The 27,033-nt window shown below is 38.9% G+C and overlaps 1 protein-coding gene across 1 annotated transcript in view; it reads left to right on the top strand.

Annotated features, from left to right (window-relative positions):
• Nucleotides 1–2,851: 2,851 nt before the first annotated feature.
• Nucleotides 2,852–27,033, top strand: part of LOC139733476 (growth/differentiation factor 8-like) — a 41,768-nt gene continuing 17,586 nt past the window's right edge. The window contains exon 1 of the mRNA XM_071644290.1: nt 2,852–3,928. Within this exon, the coding sequence (XP_071500391.1) occupies nt 2,968–3,928 (961 nt within the window). The 5' untranslated portion in view covers nt 2,852–2,967. The remainder of the gene's footprint in view (nt 3,929–27,033) is intronic.

The raw sequence follows: 27,033 nt of genomic DNA on the forward strand, positions 1-27,033 counted from the left end.
GCAAATTTTAGCTCGTGTTTGAGGTCGGTCCGTCGGCTCCATGGCTGTATATTTCGTGGATATGAAGGAAGCAATTGAATGATCAAAAGCACGTAACTGCTATGATGTATTATTTATTGTTAACCACAAGACAGAATGCCTACTGTTTAACATCGATCATGATAATCGGTACTGCAAGCTGGTCAAGAACCAGTGGAGCTCTAAACTTGACCCGCATCCACCAAGGCGAAGGAGCGGAGGAGGAAGAGGGGGTGGGAGGGTGTCGTTCCTCTTCTCAGTTTCCTAGCGGGCCAGCTGACCGACTGATAGGCCAACTAACGCGACCTGACGGGACGAAGTGTCAAGAGTAAGTCATCTGTCATCTATCTGTCTGTCAGAAGTACACTCGGGCTAGGCTTGAGTGATAGCGACGGGTCGGGCGATAAAGGCCAGTGTGAACGTCGTGTGTATAGCTCAGCACTTCGAACAATTCGGTTATGTAAATCACTTTGCCATCACGATGATGTATGGCGCACTTCACTGGGCTTTATGAGTTAGTCTGTGCTTGTTAGACTCGTTAAGGTATTTAGGAACATGTATAGGCATTACTCGATAAGATACGCACGAAGGACATTTGCTCCTTCGGCCCAAGTCTGCGAGTGTTCAGCATGACACGCAATGATTATTTTCTTATTGTCTGCGGTCAGCTGAGATGTATTAGATGGAATACATTTAATCCTCGGGAAACGCAGGAAAGGAAATGGAGCAAACGTCATCAAAAACTACATTTTGAAGAATCTAATTCCATGACGAGCAGGGGTTAAATACACTCCTAATCACAATTCATTTTTACGGTCGCTTGAAGACTTCCGTCTTTATCTATACACTTTGTTCTGTACGTATAACTTGTTAAAGGCATTATTACCATTTGCAGATGAAACAAAAACCCAGCTTTAGTGCCTATAGTCATTGAAACATATTGTTGAATATACCGTCTACATAATTATGGTTAACTGAAAACAATAGTGATACATGTATCTCCTTATATTTCAGGCTTTATTGTAAAATTTTTACATGGTATGCTGATTTGAGATACAACTGACCTCCACATATGCACTAAATGTGATAACTCGAATTTTTTTTTCAAATTACTGATCCCAATGATAAATCATATCTTTAGAATATTTTCCAAAATGTTAGCATCAGAGGTTAAATGTGTTTCTATTGGGAAAAAATTCGTCCATTTCCATATGCACTTATGACATACAGTAAGCAGCAGCGTGCGCAAACTCCAAAACCATCTTTTTTCACAGTACGGCCACCGATCACATGCCGGCAGTTTCCTGTTATTTCCATGAACGCTATGATTATTTTCGTCAGTCATCTCACTTCGTATAATACATTCTATTATCTCAGCTTCATATTGCAATGTCAGGATGACGCTACAGATTGAATGTTATAAAAATATTTCTTTTTTTCAAAATATAGAATAAGTGTAGCAATGCAATTATCATGATTTGATGAGAGTGATCTTTAACATCACCATTGTGGGATAAAATATGGCCCTAAAGAAGGTCACAAACCGCATATGCAAGTCATCCGGAGTGTCCGAGAGGACAAAATCACTTTAGATGGAAATGATATACTTGTGTATCTCAAACTTTGGTTTGATCATCGTCATAACAGAACACTTACCGAATTCAGCAGGTTTGTTTTGTTTTGCTTTTTATATAAATTTCAAAGGCATGTAATCATTCCATAAGATAAAGGCGAATTCAAAGATGATCTTCAATATTCATTGGCGTGCATGGGAATGCATTTATCTGGCAAGCTTTTCAAAAAAAAAAAAATAACGGCATCCTCAGATCTGATGAAATGAGAAAAGAGAATCTTTTATAGTGTTGGATTGAAGCCGAGACTGTATTATGGGTGAGTTATTGTATAACCACGATATAACGGTGTTCTCTTTTGGCGGAAAAACAAGAACCAATGAAATACAATATCAACTATCAAATAAAGTATTAGGTGAAGTCTCAGACACTAGGCTGCGAACGTGAAGTTGAAAGATCCGATTGTCGACCCTACAGAATATCAAAGTCGTTGGCGCAGTGTTTTCTTACTGAAGGTGTACAATCCTCTTCGTGTGAGATCAATTCCATTCCTTTAACATTTACAAGGCCTACCGCAGTTCATCATTTTGTCCCGTTACATATGAATTTACGCCCCTTTCTTTTATATAATGTCACTTTTCTCGCCTCTTTTCTTGCCGCTACGTCTCTGTCCTTCATGCCTACCAGCTTCGCCCACACCATCTTTAGTAATTTCTGAACGACAGATCTTTTGAAAATACAAAGCAGATGTCACATGGCTGATCAAAGCCATGCGCCTCTCAAGTTCATAAACTTTGAAGGACGCAAGAGATTAGAATGATGTTTTTGCATGTCATAGAAATTACATTCAAAGTCGACGCGATCGTGGCACGCTGGTAATATGACAAGAAGGTGTAGGTGGAATGTGAAAACAAGTTCTCCGCCGTCATTGTATTTTACCTTGGTGGGAGGTACAATTCGTCCAGTGCATGGGAAAGCCTAGTATTGTAAAAGAAGCAGGAAAACATGTACTTTGTCCTACTGATGCGAGGGAGGGCAATCGTAAATCTTACCGCGGACTGCGGGTGATTTATGACAGCAGTCTAGGTCAGGAGACTACGATGGCTAGGTTACAATCTTGCTGTCAGCACCGGTAGACTGCAAACGACTGTGATTGGTCGAAACACACGCTCTATTGACCAGCTTTACGTTCGCTCTCGTAGCACGAAAATAGCGGCGAGCTTTACCGTAAGTTCGCCCTTCGCTAAGCTGCCTTCCCTCGCAGCTGCAACGACGGTAGTCCAGTCGCCTGCCAGCGCAGTCGGAGTCCTGATCTCCCCGCCCTTAGGTCGAACTCTGTTCGCAAGTTCCCGGCCAGTTCTCGTCTTGAGGAGTTACTATGACGGCCAGGTTTTCAGGTTCGCATTTGCTGAACTGCAACGCGATCTTCTTCGCGTTTGCGATGCTGATGTGGTGCTGTCCCACCACGCAGGTTGCAGTGAAGCGAGATCGGGAGCTGACTGCCCAGGCACCCCTGGCCGACGGCACGAGACCAGATGGCCATTCGGCGTTGGTGTCGAGTATTGGAGCGTCTATCAAGCAGACCTCGACTGTTGTCGACAGACAAGGTGACCGATCAGTTTTTCCTCGTCATCCTTCGTTTGCGGTGGGAAACGAAATCCCCACCAGGAGAGGGGCACCGATGGATTATCGACCGGTAGACCTTCGTCAACCATTGGCGGCGGAACAGGAGCCGCCAGTTGGTGGTTCTGATAGAGGGACGGATCATTACAGGGATCGGGGTTCCTGGAGCAACACTGGGATGTTTAGGGCAGATGGGAGGGAACAAGATAGTGTTGAAGATCAGGTGGCAACCCTCGAACCTAGGACTGGAGAACGAGTGGGAGAGGATATACCAGCTGCCACAGGCGACCAACGAGGTATCGCGCAGGAAGCGCATCTTGCAGCGAGTGAACGCAGGACGGAAAGACCTACAGAAGGTGCGAGTGCATCTTCGGGGAGTTTGGATGGACCCCAACCGACGACATGTGACAAGTGTCAAAAAGCGCGTAACGAAGATCTGATCGGTGAGTACGACCCAAACGCACTCGTGCAGCTCCGCATCGAGACGATCAAGCGACAGATCCTGGACAAGCTCCGCATGGAGCGACCTCCGAAGGTCAACGTGAGCTCCATCAACATCCCTGCCCCCCTCTCGGAAGGGGCTTTTATAGACGAGTTTGACGACGATGAGGAACAGGTGCACGATGCGGTGCGCCATCTCGGTCCCGACGCCGAGTACGACACTACGGAAGATTATTACGGGAAGACCACTCGAGTTATCGTCCCAGCTAAGCAAGGTTTGTCACACATTTTTTCTATACACCTACAGTCATCGCATCAATGTTGGGAGATGGGAAATGGGACGAAAATAGGTCATACAGGAATGGCTGCGTAGCGTGCGTAGCCATGGTAACGGTGATGCAGATTGAACGTGACGAACGTGCTCCATCTTCGCAAGCATGAGTGAAATTCTACCGTGTAGTGGTAGCACAGTCTCGCGTTTCATCTTCCGGCTAAATGTTAACCTAGCATTAAGTATTGTGATGCCACCAAAATGAAATTACTTTGTGTAAGTTACTCCCAAACCCTGGTTTACCCTATTTGGGGAACCTCGTACTTGTCCCATTTTTTTTAAAGATGCTATTAGATAACACCGGGCGCTGGTGCGGAAAGTGTCAGACGTATATCCAGGGAGGTGGGAAGTCCCACCTCCCTGGTATATCCCAGCAAGCGACCCCCTGAAAATAAGATGATGTTTGAGATGGAGATGAATAACATTGATGACCATGAGAAGAATCATCAGATTGCTTGCCTTTCCTTTGCCAATACGCTTTCCACGTGTCAGGTCTTTTATTTTGCATTTTCCTTCCTTCACTCGTTTCGTTTGCGAGGTGTCACTGATTTTTGCCCCTAACAGTGCTACTGCTGATGCAAGCAAAGTGTAATTGCAAAACCGAGACTCGGGGAAACTTGGGGAATTGAAGGCTACGCTGAAATGTCCCTGTTATATTGGATCTAATGTGGAAAGCAGCAAGATATCTTTGTACACTGCTCTGCAGCCAGAGTCAGGAGGTGTTTAGTGCTTAGGATTGCGGCAGAAACAGGAAGATACATTTCTTTCATATACCCACAACAGCTTATCTCAAACAGCCAACTAATGATGGCTGTCCCATCACATCAATCGACGTAACCCTCATACTGCCAATGTCGATGAAAGAGTTAACCTAATCACTGTTGTCTTGAAACGGACAGAGCTAATAGCTTTGCGGTAGGTGAAATGAACCGATTTTGAAACATTGGACTTGTGCTCATAGGTATGCGATATGTGTGAAGGAATTGGATGAAAAAGCAAAACCCTCATTAAAGAATGTGAAGACGAAAACCTGCACAACCATGATCATGTATTTGTGACGCCTTTTTTTATATAGATGAAACAGCAACGTCATTCTTGTCCAAGACGTTGAAAAATTACAATTAAACATAAAAGTTGCAAGTGCTCGGATGAATGTCATAATGATAAACTTTGTGCACGTAACCAGGCCATCGCATCAGTCCAGTACGGCTCACTGCATCTATCCAGGGTAGCTCGATCTCTGAGGTATTGTTGAAACGTATTCGTGTGTGTTGAAGTGATTCCTGGTTTGAGTGGGTTTCTTCATGCCATTTGATTTGAGGGTTTACAGAGGACAGGGATTTTGAGCACGAGGAATATAACTGTCTTCATAATACACTGAAAATCTTTGTCCTTGTAAAGATAGATTTTCGGAATTAGCTCCACCCCCGAAATCAAACAAAGAAACAAAACCACTCCTGAAAAAAAGCTCCTGTAATAAGGCGTGTTTACCTAAGATCAGATGTTTCCAATCGCCGGAAGTTATAAGTTTGGAAAAAAGAAGATGAAAAGAGGAATATTATATGTAGTAGCCTTGGTTATCATCCCATCAGATTTGCAGCATTGATAAATTATTTCGCCTCGATTTTATAATATACGTTGATTTTTATATTCAAAAGAAACTGCAACAGGTCCAGCGGATCAAGCCTGAAGATGAAGTAGTAGATGAAGTGATAAGAACAGGCGGTGGAGGGCATGCTTATCGAAGACTATCATAACCAATATAAATGACATGTGAAGAACGGAGTAACGAGTTCCTGAAGGACTCAATGTGTCATAGGTGGGTAGAGCAGATTTCAACTGTCTATCAAACGCCTAACTGTAATGGGGAGCTGTATAAGGCGGGCCTACTTAGCACGTGTTAATACAGCTCTAAGGTCATTGCGGTTCGGGCAGTTTAATCAGATTTGATAAGTGTCGGCATAAGCTGATCACATATCACCGATCACCAATCTTATATAATATATCATCTGCGTCTTTTGTTCCTTCGTATGGCTAAGCTTCCTTCGAGTGACTTTTTTTTTTTCTTTTGGCAATGTGCTAAAGAGATATCGGAAAACGGGTGCACACACGCGAAGGAAAGTCACTACCTGTTATTCACAAACACGCAGTCACCCTGGGACAAACGGCAAAAGCGCGCCCCTCGATCAGATCCCGGCTCCTTAGCCTCTTACAAAGGTCGCTTTCAAATTTAGTCACCCATTTTGCGACAACTTAGTGAAGAGATGTGCCCTTCCTTTGTCTTGCCGCGGTCGTTACATGTTGTTTCTGGCATTGTCTTTGCTCATCGGTTTGTTGTTGTTTTTTTTTTCAACTGGCGAGTGCGGGAAAAGAATAGAAACCATATAGATGAAATGTACCGCTCTCGGGTCGGAGTTATTACACATAGATGTACGTCAGTCAATGGTCAACGATCCCGGGAGTAAGACTACCAGCCCATACAGCTGTTTTCCTCAGACACAGTGTTCTGTGCCATATTCGTTCGCCCCTGCGTCGGATGGTGCTCGCGGAGCAACGACGTAGGCCTAATACAAAAAACAACCCCTTTCATCGGAAAAAATACACGATTGTTTGGAATCAAAGCAAGAAACCATGCGATTCTAATGTTTGTTCGCAGTCCCTTTTCTTCTGGTTCTCTTCTCCTCCCTTCCACGAGCTGCGTGTTGATACAGACGGTCACATTTCAGCGATTTAGCAGACTGTGATCAAAAAATTGTTTTCCTCAGTATTTATCTAGGCAAGGGGGTACATTGTGTTATAAGGCAGAGAAATTTCCAGTTTCTCTGAAGCACATTTCAAAAAGAACCAGGTCTCTCGCCATACTCTATCGTATAAGAGAATGCAATGTAAAGTATTTTAACCACATGAGCTATCAACTCAAATCTCCGTAGAAATCTGCGCATCTTAATAGGAAACTTTAACAGTACTCTTGTAATACCTGTTCAGTTAGTTACATCGTAGGCGAGTTTCTCGTAAACACATAACAATTTTCTTCACAAAGATTGTAATGAACGTGAAACCGTGCTGGTAGTGTTCCGTATATCGTTAGCCGACTACTATAGTATGCTATGCGAGACGAGGAAAAGATTCAGGAATATGCACATGTTGACGTAAGAAGTGAAATGAATACCAGTAGCTCGTCACTGAGCACTTGGTCAACAACAGCTTGGCCTACAATTATACATTGGGGTATATGGTGAAATTTGCAAAAAAAAATGATCGAGTGATCACATTTGATGAATATGAGTAGGTCAGTTGTATCACAAGACATCCTACATAATAATTCTTTAAAATTCGCAAAATTAATGAAGCCTATAAAATATAAGGAGCTATCACTGTTTTTCTCAATAAACCATAACTGTAAACAGTTTATTCTAGAAACAATTTTATCATAACTATTTTTCATATTTTTATATAACGATGCTTGACATTGATTATACTGATGAACACTTTTATGTTGGTTGTTTGTCGCTTAGAACCATTTTGAGCCACTAAAGCTGGGTTTTCGTTTTATCTGCAAACGGTAAATAATGAATTTAAGTGAATATCCCCTTACGCAATAGAATTAACACACGTTTATATCCATCCGGGGACGAATTTTCTTTACGCGTCATTTTTTTTTTGACTTGCTGGAGGACAGCTGTAATACAAGAGGATCACTCCATTATAAATGTCCCAGAAACAACATTCACTTATATCCATTTACAATACATAATCGGTCAATGATTTCCACTGTAGAGCTCTTTGTTGTGGAGGATCGAAATCTTTTTAAGAGTTTTGAAGACTCGTGTGCAAGACTTGAAAGGCCGTTCCACCATCATCATCTTGTTTGTACGTTAATTCGGGCCATAGGTCTACTGTTAGTAAACGTAGAATTTTAAAAGTCTACTTTCTAAATTACTTAGATTGGAAATCAATCTATTAGCTGATGAGATTGTGGTGAGGGGCTAATCCAACATCTTCATAAGAAAAATATTGACTTCTAAATCTATTACATTGAGATTTTTAATTTAATTTTGGATTGGTCCCTCATCTCAATATAAAGAATTTAGAGAGTATCAATATCGTTCTTATTTCTGCAAGGTTTCAGTGAAACCACGTAATTTTTAAAAAGTAACACTACACCACTTAGATGATTTTACAGTAATTATCATAGTCAACTTGAATGATAAATGCAGTGGAGGTTCTTCATCTTATAGTCCTGGAGCCATTAGTAAGCGAACAGTGCGCTTTTTAAAGTACTGCCTTATTCATATGAGGAGTACCAAAAGATATCTTCTGGATCGCGGACATATTGTTTTAACTTCTCATCGTCGGGGCTGGAGAGTGACATTACAAACATTGCTCGCAGACTTCGATATGTTCGACTGAAATTGAAATCATTCCGAAAATATCGATCTTTGGTCCTGTCAGCCATAAGGCGCTTATTAGTTTTTATCAGAATGGTACCCTTCATGAAAGATAGATAATCTATGTAACCTTGTCGTTTGTTCAAGGAACACTGTGTGCATATAGTCAGCTATGCTCTGAGAGGGAAAATAACATCTTTATGATATGGAATTGGTATTGTTTACATTTTGATTGGAATATTTTCCCAGGAACTCTCATGATGACAAAGGACAAGGTATTCAAGTTGTTGAGGAAGGTGACCTAAAAGGTTTGGATACCTTATTATGTGATATAGCGGTAGCCCTTTTGTACACTTCCTTGTGGGTTTCTCTTTATAGAAAACCGTACAACCGTGCGTTCTTAAAGGGACTATGCAAAGAAAATGCAAAGAAAATGCATGTTGACTTGTTTTGACTCATATTACCATGATCGTCACTTACGTTATCAAAAGAATTCTAAATGTACGTGCCGTATATTTCATAATAACAATTCCACTATTCTCCTTCATATTACTTGGATACTCCCACCAAAAACCCTTTCAAACCAAGTTTCTGCTGGTGACATCATCTGTCAGTTACGCGGCTTCTGGAGTTGAAAGGTTAAGATAGAATTTTGAGACGATGGCATCAATGGCATCACTTCATGGAGGAAGTTCTTCGCCCTATAATAATATGTCCAATTTGAATTCAAATAACTCTAAGAACTGAATTGAATTGAATTTGATTATGATTTGACTTAGGCCAAGTAAAAAAAGAAAGTAGTTTCTCGTCCGGGTTTTTAGAGCAAGGCGATGAGGGAGGTCCTTACTATTTGATATCTTACTATTTTTTCGAGGATTGTCAAAATGAAAGTAATATGTGTTTCTCGTCCAGTAATTCTGAGAATGGTAACGAGAGATGGCTTTACTATTTTCTATATCCAATTTATGAAATGAAATATCACTCTGGTAGCTGTGTTATGAGAGACCAGATCCCAAGTCACCAGTGTATGTCTTGCCTGCACTCTGTGCATTTTCAAACAAATAGATATACATGTAATATGTACCATACTTGAAATGAAACTTCATGCATGCAGATACATTTTGCTTTTTCTTTCCACTACAGATGTCAAGGGAAAATGACCATCTTAATACTGGTATTTAGTGTTGTAATGGCATTTCTGATACCAGTGTACTTGCAATTCTGATGTATTGTGCTATTAATTGAAACAGGTATAAAACATTCTATCAACAAATGTACGACTGAAATAAATTCCATGATATTCAAAACACTGCTTTATCATTGGTGTTTGTGACTTTTTGTGTCCACACAACTGGTATATTGTATCTGCATCTCTTCACAGTACAATTGTAGCACATTCAACTGGAAACTGGCTAGTACAATTGTAGCACATTCAACTGGAAACTGGCTGGTACAATTGCAGATGGATGTCAAAATGATACTGATATGGCATTATAGCATTAAACATTTAAAGATGTTTCTTCATATTCTAAAAAGACATTTGATAATCACTCATCATTTGGATGATGAATTGATTGTATCACACTGCAGGTGATACGACTCACGGCCGTGTCCGTGAATTTACATCGTAAAGAAAAGTATCCCGCAGAAATACGACAAACCAGAATCCGTGGAAAAGTTATTTATTTTGTAGATACACCCATTTAATAATTCTACATTTGCTGGAAAAGCGCATTCATTTTCTCTTCAAAATAGAACAATACATCGCCGTCAGGTTGGGCCTCTACACATTCGAATGTGTTCATGCGTGCGTGCAGACAGCTGACAGACCAGGGGGATGGGGACCCTAGCAGCTAGCTACAGACACGCATATAATTATACGTAATACGCGGCCGGCACGGCCACTGCACTGGCACCGTACCTTCCGACACTGCACACACGTGCACATAGTCACAACGACATGAAAATGTAAACTCGATACAATCCTCACAAGCATTTGTACAGTACAATTCATCCCTTTAAAATATGAGAAACGGGGAAAAATACGAACAATGTGCGAAATATAAGTGGAATACTATAGTATCAGCGATCGTTCGCAAAAGATGTTGCCGCTATCGCGTTCACGACGTACCGAGTGCGCTGTACATCACAGCCCAGGCCCGCGCCCGCGCGCCCATCGAACTACAGTTCGACTGCTTTGTGGGTCATTCCTTCTTGCCGAGCTCGCAGTGTGATAAATGCATGCGTTATTACATACGCACTACGGAAGCTACAGCTGCACTCCAGCTAAGATAGAGGACCACAGAACTCTTACACATAGAAGAATCATACCCATCCACAACCCGCTGAGCTCGGTGTCGCCACCGCGCACCCCGGATGTGACGCCTCAGTGCACACGCCGCCATGTTGCTTAGCGGTACCTCCGCAGCTCCTCGCGAGTACGGTGGTACAGTCAACTCACTGATCGGACAGTATGACAGCCGCTATAGCCCTTGATATTTACTTGAACTTGTAAACTGTCAAACTGGTACTTCTCAATCCAGCGTTGACCACAGATTCATGTACTCGTTTATGTTATTTATTTCACACTCTTCCCTGAAAGTTGTCTGTACTGAAACAGGTGTTTTTTCCCCTTTCGGATAGATCTATTTGACTTCGGAGACGTGATCTGCTTTGGTATAAAATAATCTAAGACGCGCGCCTGTCCTTGTCTGTGTCCTGCCATTTTTCTGATACCCCTCTCACCCCTATGTCTTGCATTTTTCCCCCTCCAATGATATTGTAAGAAGATGTGTGTTCGTGCTTTTGATTTTTCTCCCATTAAACAGGTCAAATTAAATTTCCAGTCAGTCCAGTTGTAAAAATCAATGATTTGTGGATATGATCATGTAATACATCTTCCCCATCTGACACTCGTTCAACATATTAGAAATTTGGAAGACAACATCACCTTAATTATCTATATTCCTGCTGTTACCATTATCATTAGTAGTGTGTAGTACAATGTAGTTACCACTATTGCACATATTGGTATAGGAAGCAATATGCCTATAGGCATGTATACACTGTATATCTGTATACATGAAATAAAACAGAAATCGAGTTCATGCTAATCACCGACAATTTATTTCACCACACCAATTTTTGAGCGATTTGCAACAACACTTGAGAAAGAGCGAATCGCTCAAATATCTGTGTGCTGTAAATAAATTGTTGGTGATCAACATGAAATTGGTTTCTGTTTTACTTTCGATATCATGATATTGCTGCACCAACATGTAGACTACCTGGTACTCAATCAATATATATATATATATATATATATATATATATATATATATGGGTAATTCCATGGGGTTGGGACTGAAATTGTGACATACAAGTTGAAAATTCAAGTTGGGTAAATTGAAATTTCCTTTTTCCCCCTGATTTGTTACTCCCATTCTTCAACATATTCCACTAGAAATCTGTTTATTACTTCGCACACTTTCAGTCAGCATGGGTAAACAGGTATGGCAAAATACCTATGTTACACGGACTTCATTTGTTGACATCCTTCATCATTTTGTGTTCTGAAATGATAACAATGAACACATCCACGTTTTTTTTCGTCCATAGCACATCAACATGTTATTTAACAGGCGCATGAGATCATTATTAGTAAGATTGTATGTTCTGATGTCAACTGCAAGCCACTTTTATTAACATGTTTTTTTCTACAAACCATTAACAATTTCAATCAAAGGTTTAACTTTTTCATCAAGAGTGATACAATGACAATATTCTTAAAAGCACCACAATTGAAGCAAGTGATTTGTATGGGTATTCAAGTGAAAACATGATTTTATTGTTATAATCAGGGGTTTTCAGACAACAACCTCGTCTACGGTGTACTACCTACGTTACACGGACAGTATGTCTTTGTAACATAGGTACACTACGACATATCAACTGATTTCCTTTATTGTGGTGTGAGATGTTAAAACCTACACATATAGACTTTATGTATGTTCCCACAAATAACACTATTGTAACAGTTCTTTGGAATTGTATCTACTGCACACCTGTGGAACAATACCTATGTTACACAGACTTCAATTCTTTGTAACTCTGATATGAAAGAAGGCAGACTTAATCAGAAGAAGAAGAAGAAAGTGAAGCTTTACACAATTTGACCTAATATACACTAACAACATCATCAACTAGTTGTCAACTAACTAAGAAAACTAATAAAGAGAAATCAGACAAGTCTTCTTGTCTTCTCCATGTTCTTTGTTTGAAATTAATTTCTGCTCTTTTGTCCAATGTCCATTTAGCCCACGATTTTTGTTTTTCTTCTGTCCATTTTCCCTCTGTGCAGTTTTCTTCTTGTCTAGTTTGTTACATTCGCTCTTCTTGGGTGTTGCTTTGTCGGCTTCCTCTCTGTTTGTGGAGTGCTGTGGATGTGTCCTTTTCACTCTTTCATGTAGTTTAACACGTAGCGGTGGTAGAGGAGGAGCCATGGCAGATTCATCAAAAAACTGAACAAAAGGTGTAAAGAGAAATAGAATAAAAAAATTAAAAGAAAATTTTTATCGGGGTTGACTATATATTCCTGTTGATGTATCTGTGTGTTTATGAATGGAATTAAATAATTTTAACAATTTTGCTTACATTTCTACCTCTTGGCATACCCATTAGTTAGAGTTCCATGTGTACCTCCCACCAAAATTGAAAAAAAAAATGGGTTATGCTTAAAATGATGTAAATATTAATAATAATAATATAGCATGTAAAACATAGGAAAATATCATTTTCATACTCTATGCTAAAAACTTGTTTTCAGATGCAAGCTACACTGTAGGAAGGGCAGGTCGCTGCCCCCAGTGTCCTAGCTAAGGTTAGGGCTAGGGTCAGGGTTACGTTTACGGTTATGGTCCTTAATAGACTCCCAAAATAATACTAGGCCCTATTTTATATTCATCCCCCATCGAAATTGTCGCCCTCTTTTTGAATGATAGTGTAGAGCAATAATAGTCCAATTTTGATTGGGGTTCATAATTTTATTGAAGCCTTTCCTACCCACTACCCACCCAAACTGAATAGGACACTGGCATTTTAGCTTTGAGACTTCACAGTGGGTGAACATGGAATGGAAATGGTGAATCCTTGTGAAATGTTAACAACTTCATCAGAGCATCTAACAGGTCAGTGAAATCTTGGAAGGAAAACATTGACATTTTCGAAGTACATCTGTTAAAGAGAAAGAATTTCACAGCTCCTAGTTCCCTCAATATCACCAGCAAAATAAGGCAAACTCTATTTCTCTAGTTCAGATGCAGTCTGGACATCTACGTTTTCCAACTAGTATATAGTGATTAATACTAACTCTAGCACGTCTACCTTGGTAGATACCTAATGACAAAAGGGTCCAAAAATTCACAATAATCGGGAGGTAAAACAATTTTATATTGCAGTGAAGATACACTGATATACTTTTGTATGGTTTTCTAAGAGAGGAATATATGCTCCTTTTGCAGAGACCGGCATGGACGGAAAATTTGGCAATCAAAATTATGAACATGAACCTGTAACAAATATCTCAGTATGTGGGACTACAGTATCATCGTCCACAGTATTTTTGGCCAGTTCAGAGGTTTAGATGTCGTTTTTTTTTCCTGTAATAGAGTTACAGAATATGACAAATGTTATTATTTTCGTAAAATAGCGTAAAAGCTTACCAATTGACATCAGAAACATTAAAACTCCTATACCTACGTTACATGGACAACGGCAGAAAAACAGATCTTGCGCTGTCCAGGTAGGTGTATATTGGCTGTGAGTAGTTTTTCTGCCATTGGGGGAGGACTGCCAGTGACATGAATATGATTGCTGAAGTTAGTAGCTCTTCTTTTTATCGCGAGACGAGTCTTTCCTTACCTACGTTACACGAAGAGGCCGGACATCGCACTGAAGTACAGTGATATGTTCCGTATTTTCTCGTTTATTTGGAAGATTTTGCTGCTAATTTTTGGATAAGAATACTCCTGAAATATAAATCTCATTATAGAAATAAAGTTTCTAATCATATTATGATTGGAAGTGTATGTAAAACCATGCTATACCTATGTTACAACAAAAATTGCCATGGACATCGTTTGTAACATAGGTATGAGGTTGCTTGAAGATGCTCTGGTGTTCTTATTTTGTGACAAATGTTTATGTGCCTTATAGTCTTTGTAGAAGTCACCTTGCCTCTCTTAATTATGATAGGCATAATGCTGAAAGGTTGTATATTCCTGTTTTACATTGCCATGAAAATGGCATATATTTATGTCACAACATAAACCACAAAAAACCATGGGACATCATTAGTGAAACAGTCATAGACAAAATACATTTGTACACAGGCTTGTTTTTTTTTTCATCAAATAATTCTTCACACATTTCTCTCCAAGAATAACTGCAAACCACCAACAATTATTTGATAAATTTTTCAGAATATGACTTTTATTCCCTACACAACATGAAAATCTAGAGAAGACCCAACCCCATGGAATGACCCATATATAAAATTATCTATGTATATATATATATATATATGTACACATATAATATATATATATATATATGTATTCACACACTCACACACACACATTACAAGCATGAACTCCTTTCAAGATTGTCTTCCAAAAAAAAACAGAAAGTTAAGTTGGACAGAGTTAATTTTCCTGATTTTTTACAATTTATTTGACATTCATCAAGGTCAAAGTTGATTGCTGAGAATCAACCACAGTACAGTGATATACCATTAATTTGCTTGAAGTACACGTACCATTATCATACCTAATACGGCGGCTATAATCACAGGCAGTACATGCGTCAGGAACATATTATGCAAATGATAGGCAAGACCACCAGTGTCACAAATTTGTGACAACTATTGTAATCACAAAATCAAATGCATATACATCTATAATGGACATGCAATAGGGCAACAACATAAAATTCATGAATAATGAACACTGTCTGGCAAGATTATCTAAGGCAATACATCAATAGTGCACAATTTCACTTGCCCTTGATAGCTTCAAGCGTGATTCAAAAAGAAAATCCTAATGAGTGTAAAAACGCACTATGGTATAGTATGAAAACATATTGTGTTGATCCGCATGCACTATGGCAATATAAATCTACGAATTATGAACACTGAAAAGAACACCAAAGGCATTCCTGGCAACAGTATTAAAGGCAATACATTTGTAAATGTAAGATTTCACTTGTACTTAGCTCAGCATGATTCAAGATTAAATCCTTAGTAACGAGTTTAAAAAACACTATCCCATACACTGTGTAGTATGAAAACATAATTTGGTAACAACATGTAAGCAAAACAAGTATCACAGATATACAACAAATGTTGTATATCACGAAAGCAAATGCCTGTATAATCAACTATCATGCAATATAGCAACAACATAAAATCCATAAAGAATGAACACTGTCGGGCAAGAATATCAAATGCATTCTTGGCATAACAATACCAACTAAAGGCAATACATGAACATCTGTATAATGCAAGATTTCACACGCACCCATTTGCTTCAAACAAAATTCAAGGTGAAATCTAAAGAGTGTGAAAACATACTACACTGCATCTCAAAGTATGTACATGTAGGCAAAACAAGTGTCACAAATAAGACAACTACATGTATTGTATATCATGAAAGCAAATGCATGTACAATCACTTAGCATACAATATGGCAGCAAAATAAAAACATGAAAAATGGACACTGGCAAGAATATTAAAAAAAAATACCAAAGGCAATACTGTATAATCCAAGATTTCACTTGCACTTGTTCGCTTCAAGCACAATTCAAAATGAAATCCTTATGAGTGTGAAAACATACTACAAAGTGTATATGGTATAGTACGAAATGTTAACGTGGCAACAATATGTAGGCAAGACAAGTCTCGCAAACACATGTATGACAAATATTGCATATTGCGAAAGCAATGTCCCGGGGTTACTTTAATACTAGAGTACACAGTCAGTCTAGACAATCTAGTATCTAAACGACCATAGTGTTGTCACTGACACTGACACTGGCCCACCACGGCACTGGTACTGTGACTCTACTCTAGCTAGACAAGAATAAATCTACGTGTAAAGTTTACACCTAAGCTCAAATTTACATAAATTTACACTTTTTTCATGTACAAAGCTGTTTGCCCCAACACACAACGTACAGAGTGTAATATAGCCCCAGGGCCTAAATTAGGCCTACTTGATCTTTTTTATTTTGCATAGTAGTTGGTGGTAAACAGATATGTCGACGGCAAACACAAAATCCAGTGTCTGGGACTATCTTTGCTACTGCGCTCACAAGAAAGCCAACATACGACCGATCCGCCTAATTGTAACGTTACTTGGGGGAATTACTACTTCTTATTCTCATCATGGCTTGGTGTCAAACTTACCTGTTTCTAAATCCTTTTGTCAAGTGATTTGTGCAGTTTACAGCCGCACAATATGGCATTTTAATGCCTCGCTCAAGGTCTCGGAACGTCAGAAAAACACGGTACAACATGCAGTCACTGTATGTGGATAGCGTCTGCTGGGATTTGCACGCAAAAAAGTTCCGCTAAGCAAAATGGCGGACGTCACGTGACAATGAGTCGAGCGACGGCGACAAAACGGGTGGCGAGTGATTCTTCTATGTGTAAGAGTTCTGTGTAGAGGACGCGTACACATCACGATTGGTAGGTGAATTGTCGATTTTGTGTTTTCGGCGGCCGAAAAAATAGTAAATATCAAAAAAGTCGATGCGGCAACTGAAAATCGATGCGGGCGGAGAGCGGGCTGGGACGAGAATTATGAATTTCTTGGTATTTTCAGCGCCATTTTGAAAATAGTAAATAGTAAAAAAATCGATGCGGCGGCCAAAATCGATGCGCGCGAGGACGAGAAACTGGTTTCTTTTTTTACTTGGCCTTATGTGGTTGCTAAGGAGGCAGTGGGTGCTTGCAAGCGGACAATCGCGGGACTGGGCAGCTGCTGGGGATTGTATAGTAGTGGTTAAGATGAGGATTCAGTCTTTAATTTTTGCAAGATGCTTAGAAATCACGTCATGAAATGTTGAAGCGCATACAATTCCAAGAGGAATTAAAAGTTCATTTGATGAAAATTGGCTTTGAAACGGCTGAGATATCCGAAACATAGTAAAACAAAGCGATCCTGTATAATAAAAGGTGGGTCCCAGCTTTTATTAAGAGTGTTTTGTTTTGGATATCTCAGCCATTTCAAAACCAATTTTCATCACGTGAACTTTGAATTCCTCCTGGAATTTTATGTTCTTTCATATTTCAAAAGTGGTTTCTCATAACTCAAAAATTATCATCGAAATACTTTGGAAACCTGCAGCCCCATCTCAACTGAAACTATGCCATCCCTTTACTATCCCCTCCAAAGGACTAAGGCAAAGAGGATAAAGTACCTTTATACCCAGGAGAACAAATCGCTGCTTCACAGGAGGACTTGTACCAGAGGCCCCATGACTGATGTTTTCGTGAGACAGTGAAAGTGGACGTAATTTCACATATACACAATTATTACATGTATCAAGTAACCCATGTCATTTATACCTCACAATGTCTGCAAAAAGAATCTGACCTACATAAAACTCTGGTTGTGTGTGTGTGTGGGGGGGGGGGGGGTCCAAGAATTAAACAAAAAAAAGCTGCTTCAAATTTTCATAAGCTGTCAGATTGATGACTTTTTAGATGGGAGTCAAATTGGGGTTGCAGAGTGATCGACACACACACACACAAATACAAATTAATTTTATTCATTATACTTGTATTGTAGTGTTCAAACAAACGGGAGACCTACGAGGTGAGGAAATCACTCTCCTGTCTATGCTCTGTAGCAAACATCACTGGTTGTTTTACAGCGGGAAATGATTAAATTCTATAATATTTTTTACTTTATCGGCTGACTCATTTTTAAACTTTTTAAGTGCTAGATATGTTTGATTGCACTCTGTCTATGAAGGTCAAGTTGAATTCGCATGGAATTACTTAGATCAGGGAGGTGAGCAGGACGATAGTGATTTGTTTTCTTCAACATTTACTTGTTCTCCACATCAATAAGTTTATCGTACACACACACGCACGCACGCACACTCACCTCACACACACATACATTCATGATATTTGCCATGGGCATTCATCGGATTGGTAATGCAATGCAAGCGACGATTGAAAAAACAAGTTGCCCCCGCGAACAAACGGTGTGGCTCGCACGACCTACTTCTGACAAGCTGACATATCACATCCACGGATTTTACAAAGACATGCCGACGGACCAGCGTCTGTATACCAGGCGCGTTTTCCCCTGGTCTCTCCCTTTCTTCATCTCTCCCCCTCTCTCTCTTTTGTCAGTCCATGGCATTGAACTGTTGAAGGTATAGCTGGTTTTCACCTGTGCGCGAGTCGAGCCAATGTTGAGGTGTGTGACTCCTTTTATGTGGTTTTCACCCACCTCTCTGTTAAAGGCCAACTTCTTCCCTCGATACACTGTAAAGTATAGAGTCAAAGACAAAGACAGTGGGTGGAAGGGACAGAAAAGAATGAACCACACACACACACACACACACACACACACACACTACACATACACATTAACCAAAAACAAACCCAAAGAAACGCCACATAGGCGAGGAGAAAAATAGTCATTGTGGTATGTGCACTGTGTTTGCAGTCCTGACTTGCAAGTTGTATCAGGTTGATATACAGTAACTGAAATTGATCTTTTGTGTTTGACGTGACCCTGGTTTGAACAAAGAGATACAAGGCTAGCAACTAATGTAGTACCTCCTTGGTCTGAGTAAGGAGGTACTGGTACCTCATTGGTTTGAGATCATGGTGATACGCAATGTCAACTATGTTTCGTTTCTTTTAATGTGCTTTCGAGTGTACTGTGAGAGCACTTTCTTCTTAGTCAGCATGCTCCAGTAGTAAATCAATTTGACTGTAATTCCATTTCGTCCACAGCAAACCACATGTATATGGCGATAGGGCGAAACCACCCAAAACCAATTTATTAAGAGGATTATACAATTTCTTCATCCGATAAGGATTTTAAATGAATCATTATGAAATATTTGTTCCAGATATCTTTTCAACAACCAACATAATATTGTAAAGGGGCCTACACTTGACCCACCTTCCCAAATTGTATTTGGGGTTGACGCCATTAAAGGATCAACCCGGGCAAGGCCACTGTGGTATATAGCGAGTAACGCTCTCGATTCCTAAACAGAAGATCGTAGATTCGAACCTGCGGAGTTGACCATCTTGCAGATTGTTTTGGACCATTCTGGGGGACCACAGAGTTGACAACAACTTTGATCACCATGATTATTATTTTGTGTATGTATTTATATGATATTCTCAGATGTTAGTACTCTGTTTATTGTCAGGAAGAGGCGAATGTCAATTCTTAAAATTCTCGGTTTTCTTTGGTTTGAAATTGTTACAATGTATCTCCAAGCTTCAACGAAGGGATCAGTGTTTGTTAATTGTGCCAATTCTTACCATAAGTAAACAACAACGTTTACTTTATAGGTGTGCATAAAGATCTCCTGGATAAACAACGAGGACCATTCTACATCAAATGTATTTTATTCATGATGCTATTGGCCGAAGGTCAATTGTTTTATTGCTTTACGATGTGTGTATCAATTGAGTATTATTGTGTATAGAGCTCCATATATGATTTGCTATTCGAATTAGATATCTAAACATATTTTATACAATACAGTAACATACTATTATTATGTTCGAATGACACATCATTTCTGGGACTCTACAATATCGCAGTTCCTAGAACGAGCTTTGTTTTCTGTGCTGCTCCATCAGGTAATAAGTGCCTTGCTCATTGCACCATATCCACTTTAGCATGGGGATTTCAAAGGGATAGTATAGTTTGGGTGAGATGGGGATTCAGGCTAACGTTCAGGTTCAAAGTTTATTTGACGAAAATCGGTTTTGAAATGGCTGAGATATCAAAAAAGAAAGAGGTAATGATAAAAATTTGGTCTCACCTTTTATCAGGACCGCTTTATTTTTGGATACCTTAGCCTTTTCAATACCGATTTTCATCATGTAAACTTTTAATTCCTCTTAGAATCATATGCTCTTTGATATTTCGTATAAGTGGTTTCTATTTATCTCGTAAAAAGCCAAAACCTGAATTCCTATCTCATCCAAAGCTATACAATTCCTTTAAACTCTATGTGAGAATACAACCAATTACTTCCAGATGTGTCAGGTGGCAGCAGTCAATGCTCCTTGAGTGTTGAATGTCCTTTCACTTCCTGTGAGGCTTGAGGTGTCTTCTTTCAGTCACGGTAGAGTAATAATTATGATCATAAAACTCCACATTTCTTATGAGCCAGTCAGTGTACATAGTTTTCGATGTCCATCACTCAGCCATATCTTTGCAAATAATCTTTCAAATAAACACGCGCACACGTGCGAATATACCCATCTTCAGCACACAGGGGGGTGTTATCTCACACCCACGAACAGAAAGAACTCATCAGATGATAATTGTGTCATTAGCGTTTGTCAAGACCCGACTTTCGACGAACAGTGAGGAATGCTTTGTTGCATCTTATAATCTGATACAGTGCCTGGGCGATAGGCAGAACATATGCCACATGAACCCTTCTAAAAGTTCAATCGCACTTTCAGGTTCGCAGCAAGGTATCGCAAATCTCTTACGTGATTTATCGACGTGCACCATCACGAACTTTGCACGATTGCCTTTTGTGTTTTCTTCGTTTTTCCCCCAAATGTTGTTGATGCGTCAATTTGCATCGTTGCGCTGAAAGAGTCAAATGATTGTATGCATACATAGCCCTATTTGTTCTTGTAGATGATAGGGTTTATCTTTGTGCTGTCACTTGAACGTGTCTTTTTGACTTCTTTTCAATGACGACGGCAAACAGTGGGGTTAAAGGTTGATTGCTATCAGCTGTAAAGTGGCAAGTGAATACAAGAAATCCATCGAAGCAGTCAGTGACTGCTGACTCATAGGGTGCTGGGCAGATTAGCAGCATCTAGTTTTTGCAATAATAATCATTATTGTTTTATTATTCTTTCGTATATGTGCTGCAAATTGCTAAATCAAAATATGCTCCAATTTCAGATAAACTTCCTTCAGCTCTATAGAAGTGAGATTGGCCTTTGAAAATGTCTCTTCTGGTAACTTTTGTTAACCGTTAAATTTCGCGATGATGCTCAGTTGTCTAATCATGGATGATGATTTGATGCTGACTGGCAGAGTCTATGTTATTGCCTTGAATTGCGATAGCTCGGTTTCTTGTCCTCTTTTTATTATATTTCTATATTATGATTTTGATAGAGCTTTACCCATAGATTTGCGACGGCGATCACAATTATGGCACATTGTCTTTAAGTTATCTGTAACAATCTTCATTTTGGTCGCAGATACTTGAAATTATTCTTTCAAAGTCCTGTGCAGGTATAGGGCAGATAATATGTATACGATGCATCATAATAATATCTTTCCCATGTTCATGCACAGGTATCAATAGGTGGATGTGATATTATGTCAATTCTCCAAGTTTTCACGAAAAGCATGATATTTCATTGCGACCCTCCCTCCCCCCCCCCCCCATGAAGTTTGCTATACTGTTTTGGACAATAGATCGCATGAAATAAGTAACTTGTATCAACCTCCCACTATAATCGATTGAACATCTAAAAATATCTGAGTGTGCCTCAAGTATAAAGAATAAAAGATATTTATTCATAAACTTTTAAGCAAAGTATAGAATGACTGGACATTCGGTATTTTGTCGGTGGTATAATTCTGTGTCTCCTTGTCAACTTTGATGATGAAATTTTAATCACAGTTAGTTTTTATCACATTAGAAGTGTATCAGTATTGACACCAATGGGAATTAATCCCGAGATAGATGATGAAATAGCACAATATTTATGTATTACAATGATGATGCGGTGAACTTTGGATATAACAGATTCATTGAGTTTAGTCTTTGCTTTATCAAGAAAATTATTCTAATTCTAATTTGTTACAATTTTGTTATTAGTTTAGAAACTCAGGGAGTGAAAACAGTAACATACAGTAAAACTCATTTTTCAGACACTTTGTTTAATTAGATTTTCTTTGAATAACAGAGTCCGCTGTATAGAGCTTAAATGTTCTTTTGTTTGTTCTCCTGCAAAGCTTCCTTGTACTGATCTCACTCAGGGTAATAAGATCAGCCTGAGCTAAGATTAAGAAGACCTATAATATTATGGAAAGTCGCTACCCTTTGAACTCTACGCATGATTATCGTCAGAAAGGTACATTTTCGAATTAGATGTGTTTTAGAGTTTATTATTGCCTCGGACAAGGTACTAGTAGATCATTTTGTGCGAAACCATGTATTTGTAACAGTTACTGACGATGAGTGAAATTGTTTCATCTTGAATGATTAGATAATGAAATCTTTTCATTTAGACTTTTATAAGCTTCCGTTTGAAGGCGTCAGAAATCCGTCCATATTCTCGCGTCCTCTGGCTTTATTTCCTTAAAGGGGCATTCCAGACGATTTTCATAATTTCACATCATGTAGTACATAAATCAACGGCTCCATGTATAGATTTGTGGAATTTATTGTGGCCCTTGAGCAGAGGAACATTACTCTGAAAAATCTACACTGAACAGTGTTGATGACATACAAAAAGAGCCTCACATATTTTAGAAATGTAGCAGTGTAATTCCATTACAATACCATTGGCTTAACAAGTTCACCTGTGCAGAATGCATGCATGCCATCTTCTTTTGTTCTGCTTCCATGAGCCCCAACTCATGCATTCTTATGATGAGGCTGCCATGTCATCTTCCTTGTTCATTGCAATTTGTTGTAAATTTTGAAAACATTTTTATTCCTCAACCCAATCACTACAAATTCTGAAACTCTGTACTCGGTATAATTAATTTGTAGTTGTTCAAATGTAAAAGTCTGAAAATCATTTGGAGGTCTCCTTTAAAACCATGAATAAGAATCTGTCCATGTGTGTATTGTCAACAAGGGTTCAACATTATCATTTTAATCAATTGAAAAAGAGCGGTGAAAGAATGGTGAAACCTTGATTATGATATTGTACCTGCCATCATTAAATAATGTGCTGGCATTTTAGACAATACTAATACGCTTAACTTGGCTTTTAATTATATGCAACTCATTCCATTGTTACATCCTGTCAGTGCCAAGTTTGGACGTGACAAAGAACACGTTCTGTAATTATGATTTTTAAAACTTCCATCGTCTGTCTGCAACAATATTTGACCGTGAGTGTACCACAATAATTACCTGTACATAGGTATGTATATTAAATGTGTACGCATTTTGACTCAGTGGCGCAGACAGGATTAATTTCAACGTCTCCGTAGATCAGATCACTACTTAAAGGTAACGGAGGACATTGGTCTTCGTCACAGGAACCATGTGCTTGATCATGTATTCCCACATATTCATGGTCATGCTGGTACTCTGCAACCTGCTTTTATCAAAAATTAAGTGCACGGCGAGAAGGCTGTTTCTTATTCAAGTTTCTCTGTACGTGAATTTCCCTCCATGAAATGTTGGACTGTCGTTGGTACGCAGGTGAGCTATAGGAGAATTTGATTGGAGATAGATAAGAAAACACACAGATAAGATGATGTCAACTTGCAAATATGATTACTTTCATGTCTGACCCCTTTGACTGTTGATTTTAGAGCAAACATGAATTAGAGATTGGGGGTTTTGATATTTTCTTCTCTATCTTTTATTTTCGATAATAATAAAAAGAAAGTCATGTTTAGATTTTTGTTTATGTAACTGTAAAACAGGTTTGAAAGATAGAGCAGTTCGTTTGTAAAACGATTTTCCGTCAACCCTGAATAATATAAGTACTTACTACCACCATCAGAATTGTGATCTGTATTGGTTATGTTGATTAATTCTATAGAATGGAATGGATTAAAAGCACATTAAATTAATGAATGAATGCAAACTCGGAGAAAATAATGATGCTTTCGAAAATCTAAAGGGGAATTCTGACTCATTTTTCAGTTTTTCAACAGAAAACAATATAAGATATTTCAAGGCTAGTAAACTGTCCTCAATGTGCATTTCATTCTTTGAAGATTTCTACTTTTTTCCCTATATGTTCGTGGGTAACTTATCTAGTGAGAATATGGTGATATCCGGTCAGGATTATCATTCTCCTGTTTCGGACAAGGTTCAACCGCCTTCTCTGATATCGTCACTTTCGTTTCAATTAGAAGGTGACCTCAATTCCGGTAGAAGTCGATAAAGGCTGAATAACAAGGCATTCTGAGAAGAGACACAGCTTCGTGTTCAGGTACAAAGACGAATGTATGACATGAAAACATGGTAGTGGGTCTGTATTTGTGAGCTTTTCTCTGTAGACCTTCAGAGTGTAGGCCAACTTATATGATGCGTGTACACAAAATTATCTGGACAACATCCATTCAACCGCTAGAAAGCTGTTGAACCAAAATAGCTTTGTAGCTATACAGTAGCAGTCTACAGGCATTGGCAGGGTTTCCAGTTGCTATAGACTTACGAGTCGTTCTTGTAATATCGTTTCAATCTTTCAATCCATTTTGAATTCTTCATCCCTTTACCAGTTTGAATTATCTTATGCCAAGATAAGTTACGTTGTATATATCAATGTTCAAGGTGCTCAAAGTGTTCGTTCAGTATTGTTTGACTCTCTGTAGAGACTGTCTGCCTGTAACTAGATCAATTACCCGAAGCATTTTCATACGTATCATAGGCAATACCTGAAGTATGTGTTAGGCTTAGAAGTTCAAAAAAATGTGGTGTAATGAGAGAGCAAAGTTTGATTCTCCAAGCCAACATCAACATTGTTAGTTTCCGCAGCAAGTCACCAGTGCGTATGACCGCTTTAAAGGGAGCTTTTCCGCGTGCAGAAAGCTACTTCAGAGGCCCAAAAGAGATAGGTGATATAAAATCTAAATCAGCAGTATTTTGCCAAAATGTTTAAATACGAAAATGTATAGTACCACCCCTCAGGGGTCATTTAGACGCCTTGCCAGGTCACGTGACTATCATATCGCCTGCGCAGGAATCCTAAAACCTGTTTCGAGACTCACCTAATTGATTTACCTTGGACATCAAGCCAGGAATCAAAGTTCTATTGTCCTGGAAGACTTGTGAAAACATTGTATTTAATACATAAACCATAGAGACTGTATAAACCTATTAAACTGTATAGATCAGAGATGTGGGCATGATACTGAACTTAGATAAAGAAAGCACCTGCACCGGAGGGTTTAAAGAAAACTGGAGAGCAATTTACCAGACGCGCTCTTTACATTTCTAGTACAAGCATGTAGGCTATAGGAAAAAGCAGGCACATCCCGTAGATTTATTTATTTATTTTTATTTTTATTCTATTCTATTTTTTTTTTTGGGGGGGGGGGTCTGTATGTGCTTATTAATACCTCATTTCGGAATATATAGATATTCGGTTGTGAGTTACTCATTTTTTTATCAATTTTTGCACAGATTTTCATTATCTACCTATCTTTCTTCTTCCTTTTTTTTAACACAGAGGAGTATAAATGCCACATTGATCATAACGGGTTTCATGGCAGTAACAAGAAAAACCATAGCGCCTCTGGTTCTTTTGCCATTGACAGGGGATGGTGACAATGATGGTGCAAATAGTAGCTGTATATTTACCGTACATTTATATATTGTATCGTCACTGTACTATGCATCCGCTACTGTGCTACTGCTATTACTGCTACTCCTGCAGTATCCCTGGTATGACTCTTATTGTGCTTATTGAATTGACTCACAGGAAATGAAATGGAAAATTCTGGTCTGAGTTGACGGCATAAAACTTATACGAGCAATCATTGTATCAAGACAAACCTTGAAGAATTCAAAGCTATAAAATGGAATATATAAAACAGAGAAATTATACTCCCGATGATAGTCTCCTAAAATCTAATTTCATTTACCTTGGGCTATCACCTTCGTATTGCTGCCCATGATGTTGACACTTCTTTAACATATCATTAAAGATGCTGTCTGGCGTTGTAGTTACTCAATTTAAAGGACAAGTTCACCTTCATAGACATGTGGATTGAGTGAATGCAGCAATATTAATAGAACCCATCAGTAAGAGTTTGAGGAAAATCGGACAGTCCGTTTAAAAGTTATGAATTTTTGAAGTTTCTGCATAGTCACTGCTGGATGAGCAGACTACTACAGCTTGTGATGTCACATGTGTACAACGTTATAAAGAAAATATAAAGAAAATTCAAGATATTTTCACTTTTCTCGTATAATAAAAGAACACTTGACTTCCCTCTTTTAAAAGGTAAGGAGGAATAATATTACCCTTAACATACGTCAGTGACAAGTCCAGGAAATGTGCACTTTTTTCAAAAAGTAAAATTTTGTGAAATTCTCTTTTTATTTCCTTATATCGTTGTACGCTTATGACATCATACACTGTAGTAGTCTTCTCATCCAGCAGTGACTGTGCAGATACTTTAAAAATTCATAACTTTTGGACGGATCGTCCGATTTCCC

Source organism: Diadema antillarum, unplaced genomic scaffold, assembly GCF_040938485.1.
Source record: "Diadema antillarum isolate AM-2024a unplaced genomic scaffold, OU_Dant_1.0 seq00000481_RagTag, whole genome shotgun sequence".
Classification (NCBI taxonomy): domain Eukaryota; kingdom Metazoa; phylum Echinodermata; class Echinoidea; order Diadematoida; family Diadematidae; genus Diadema; species Diadema antillarum.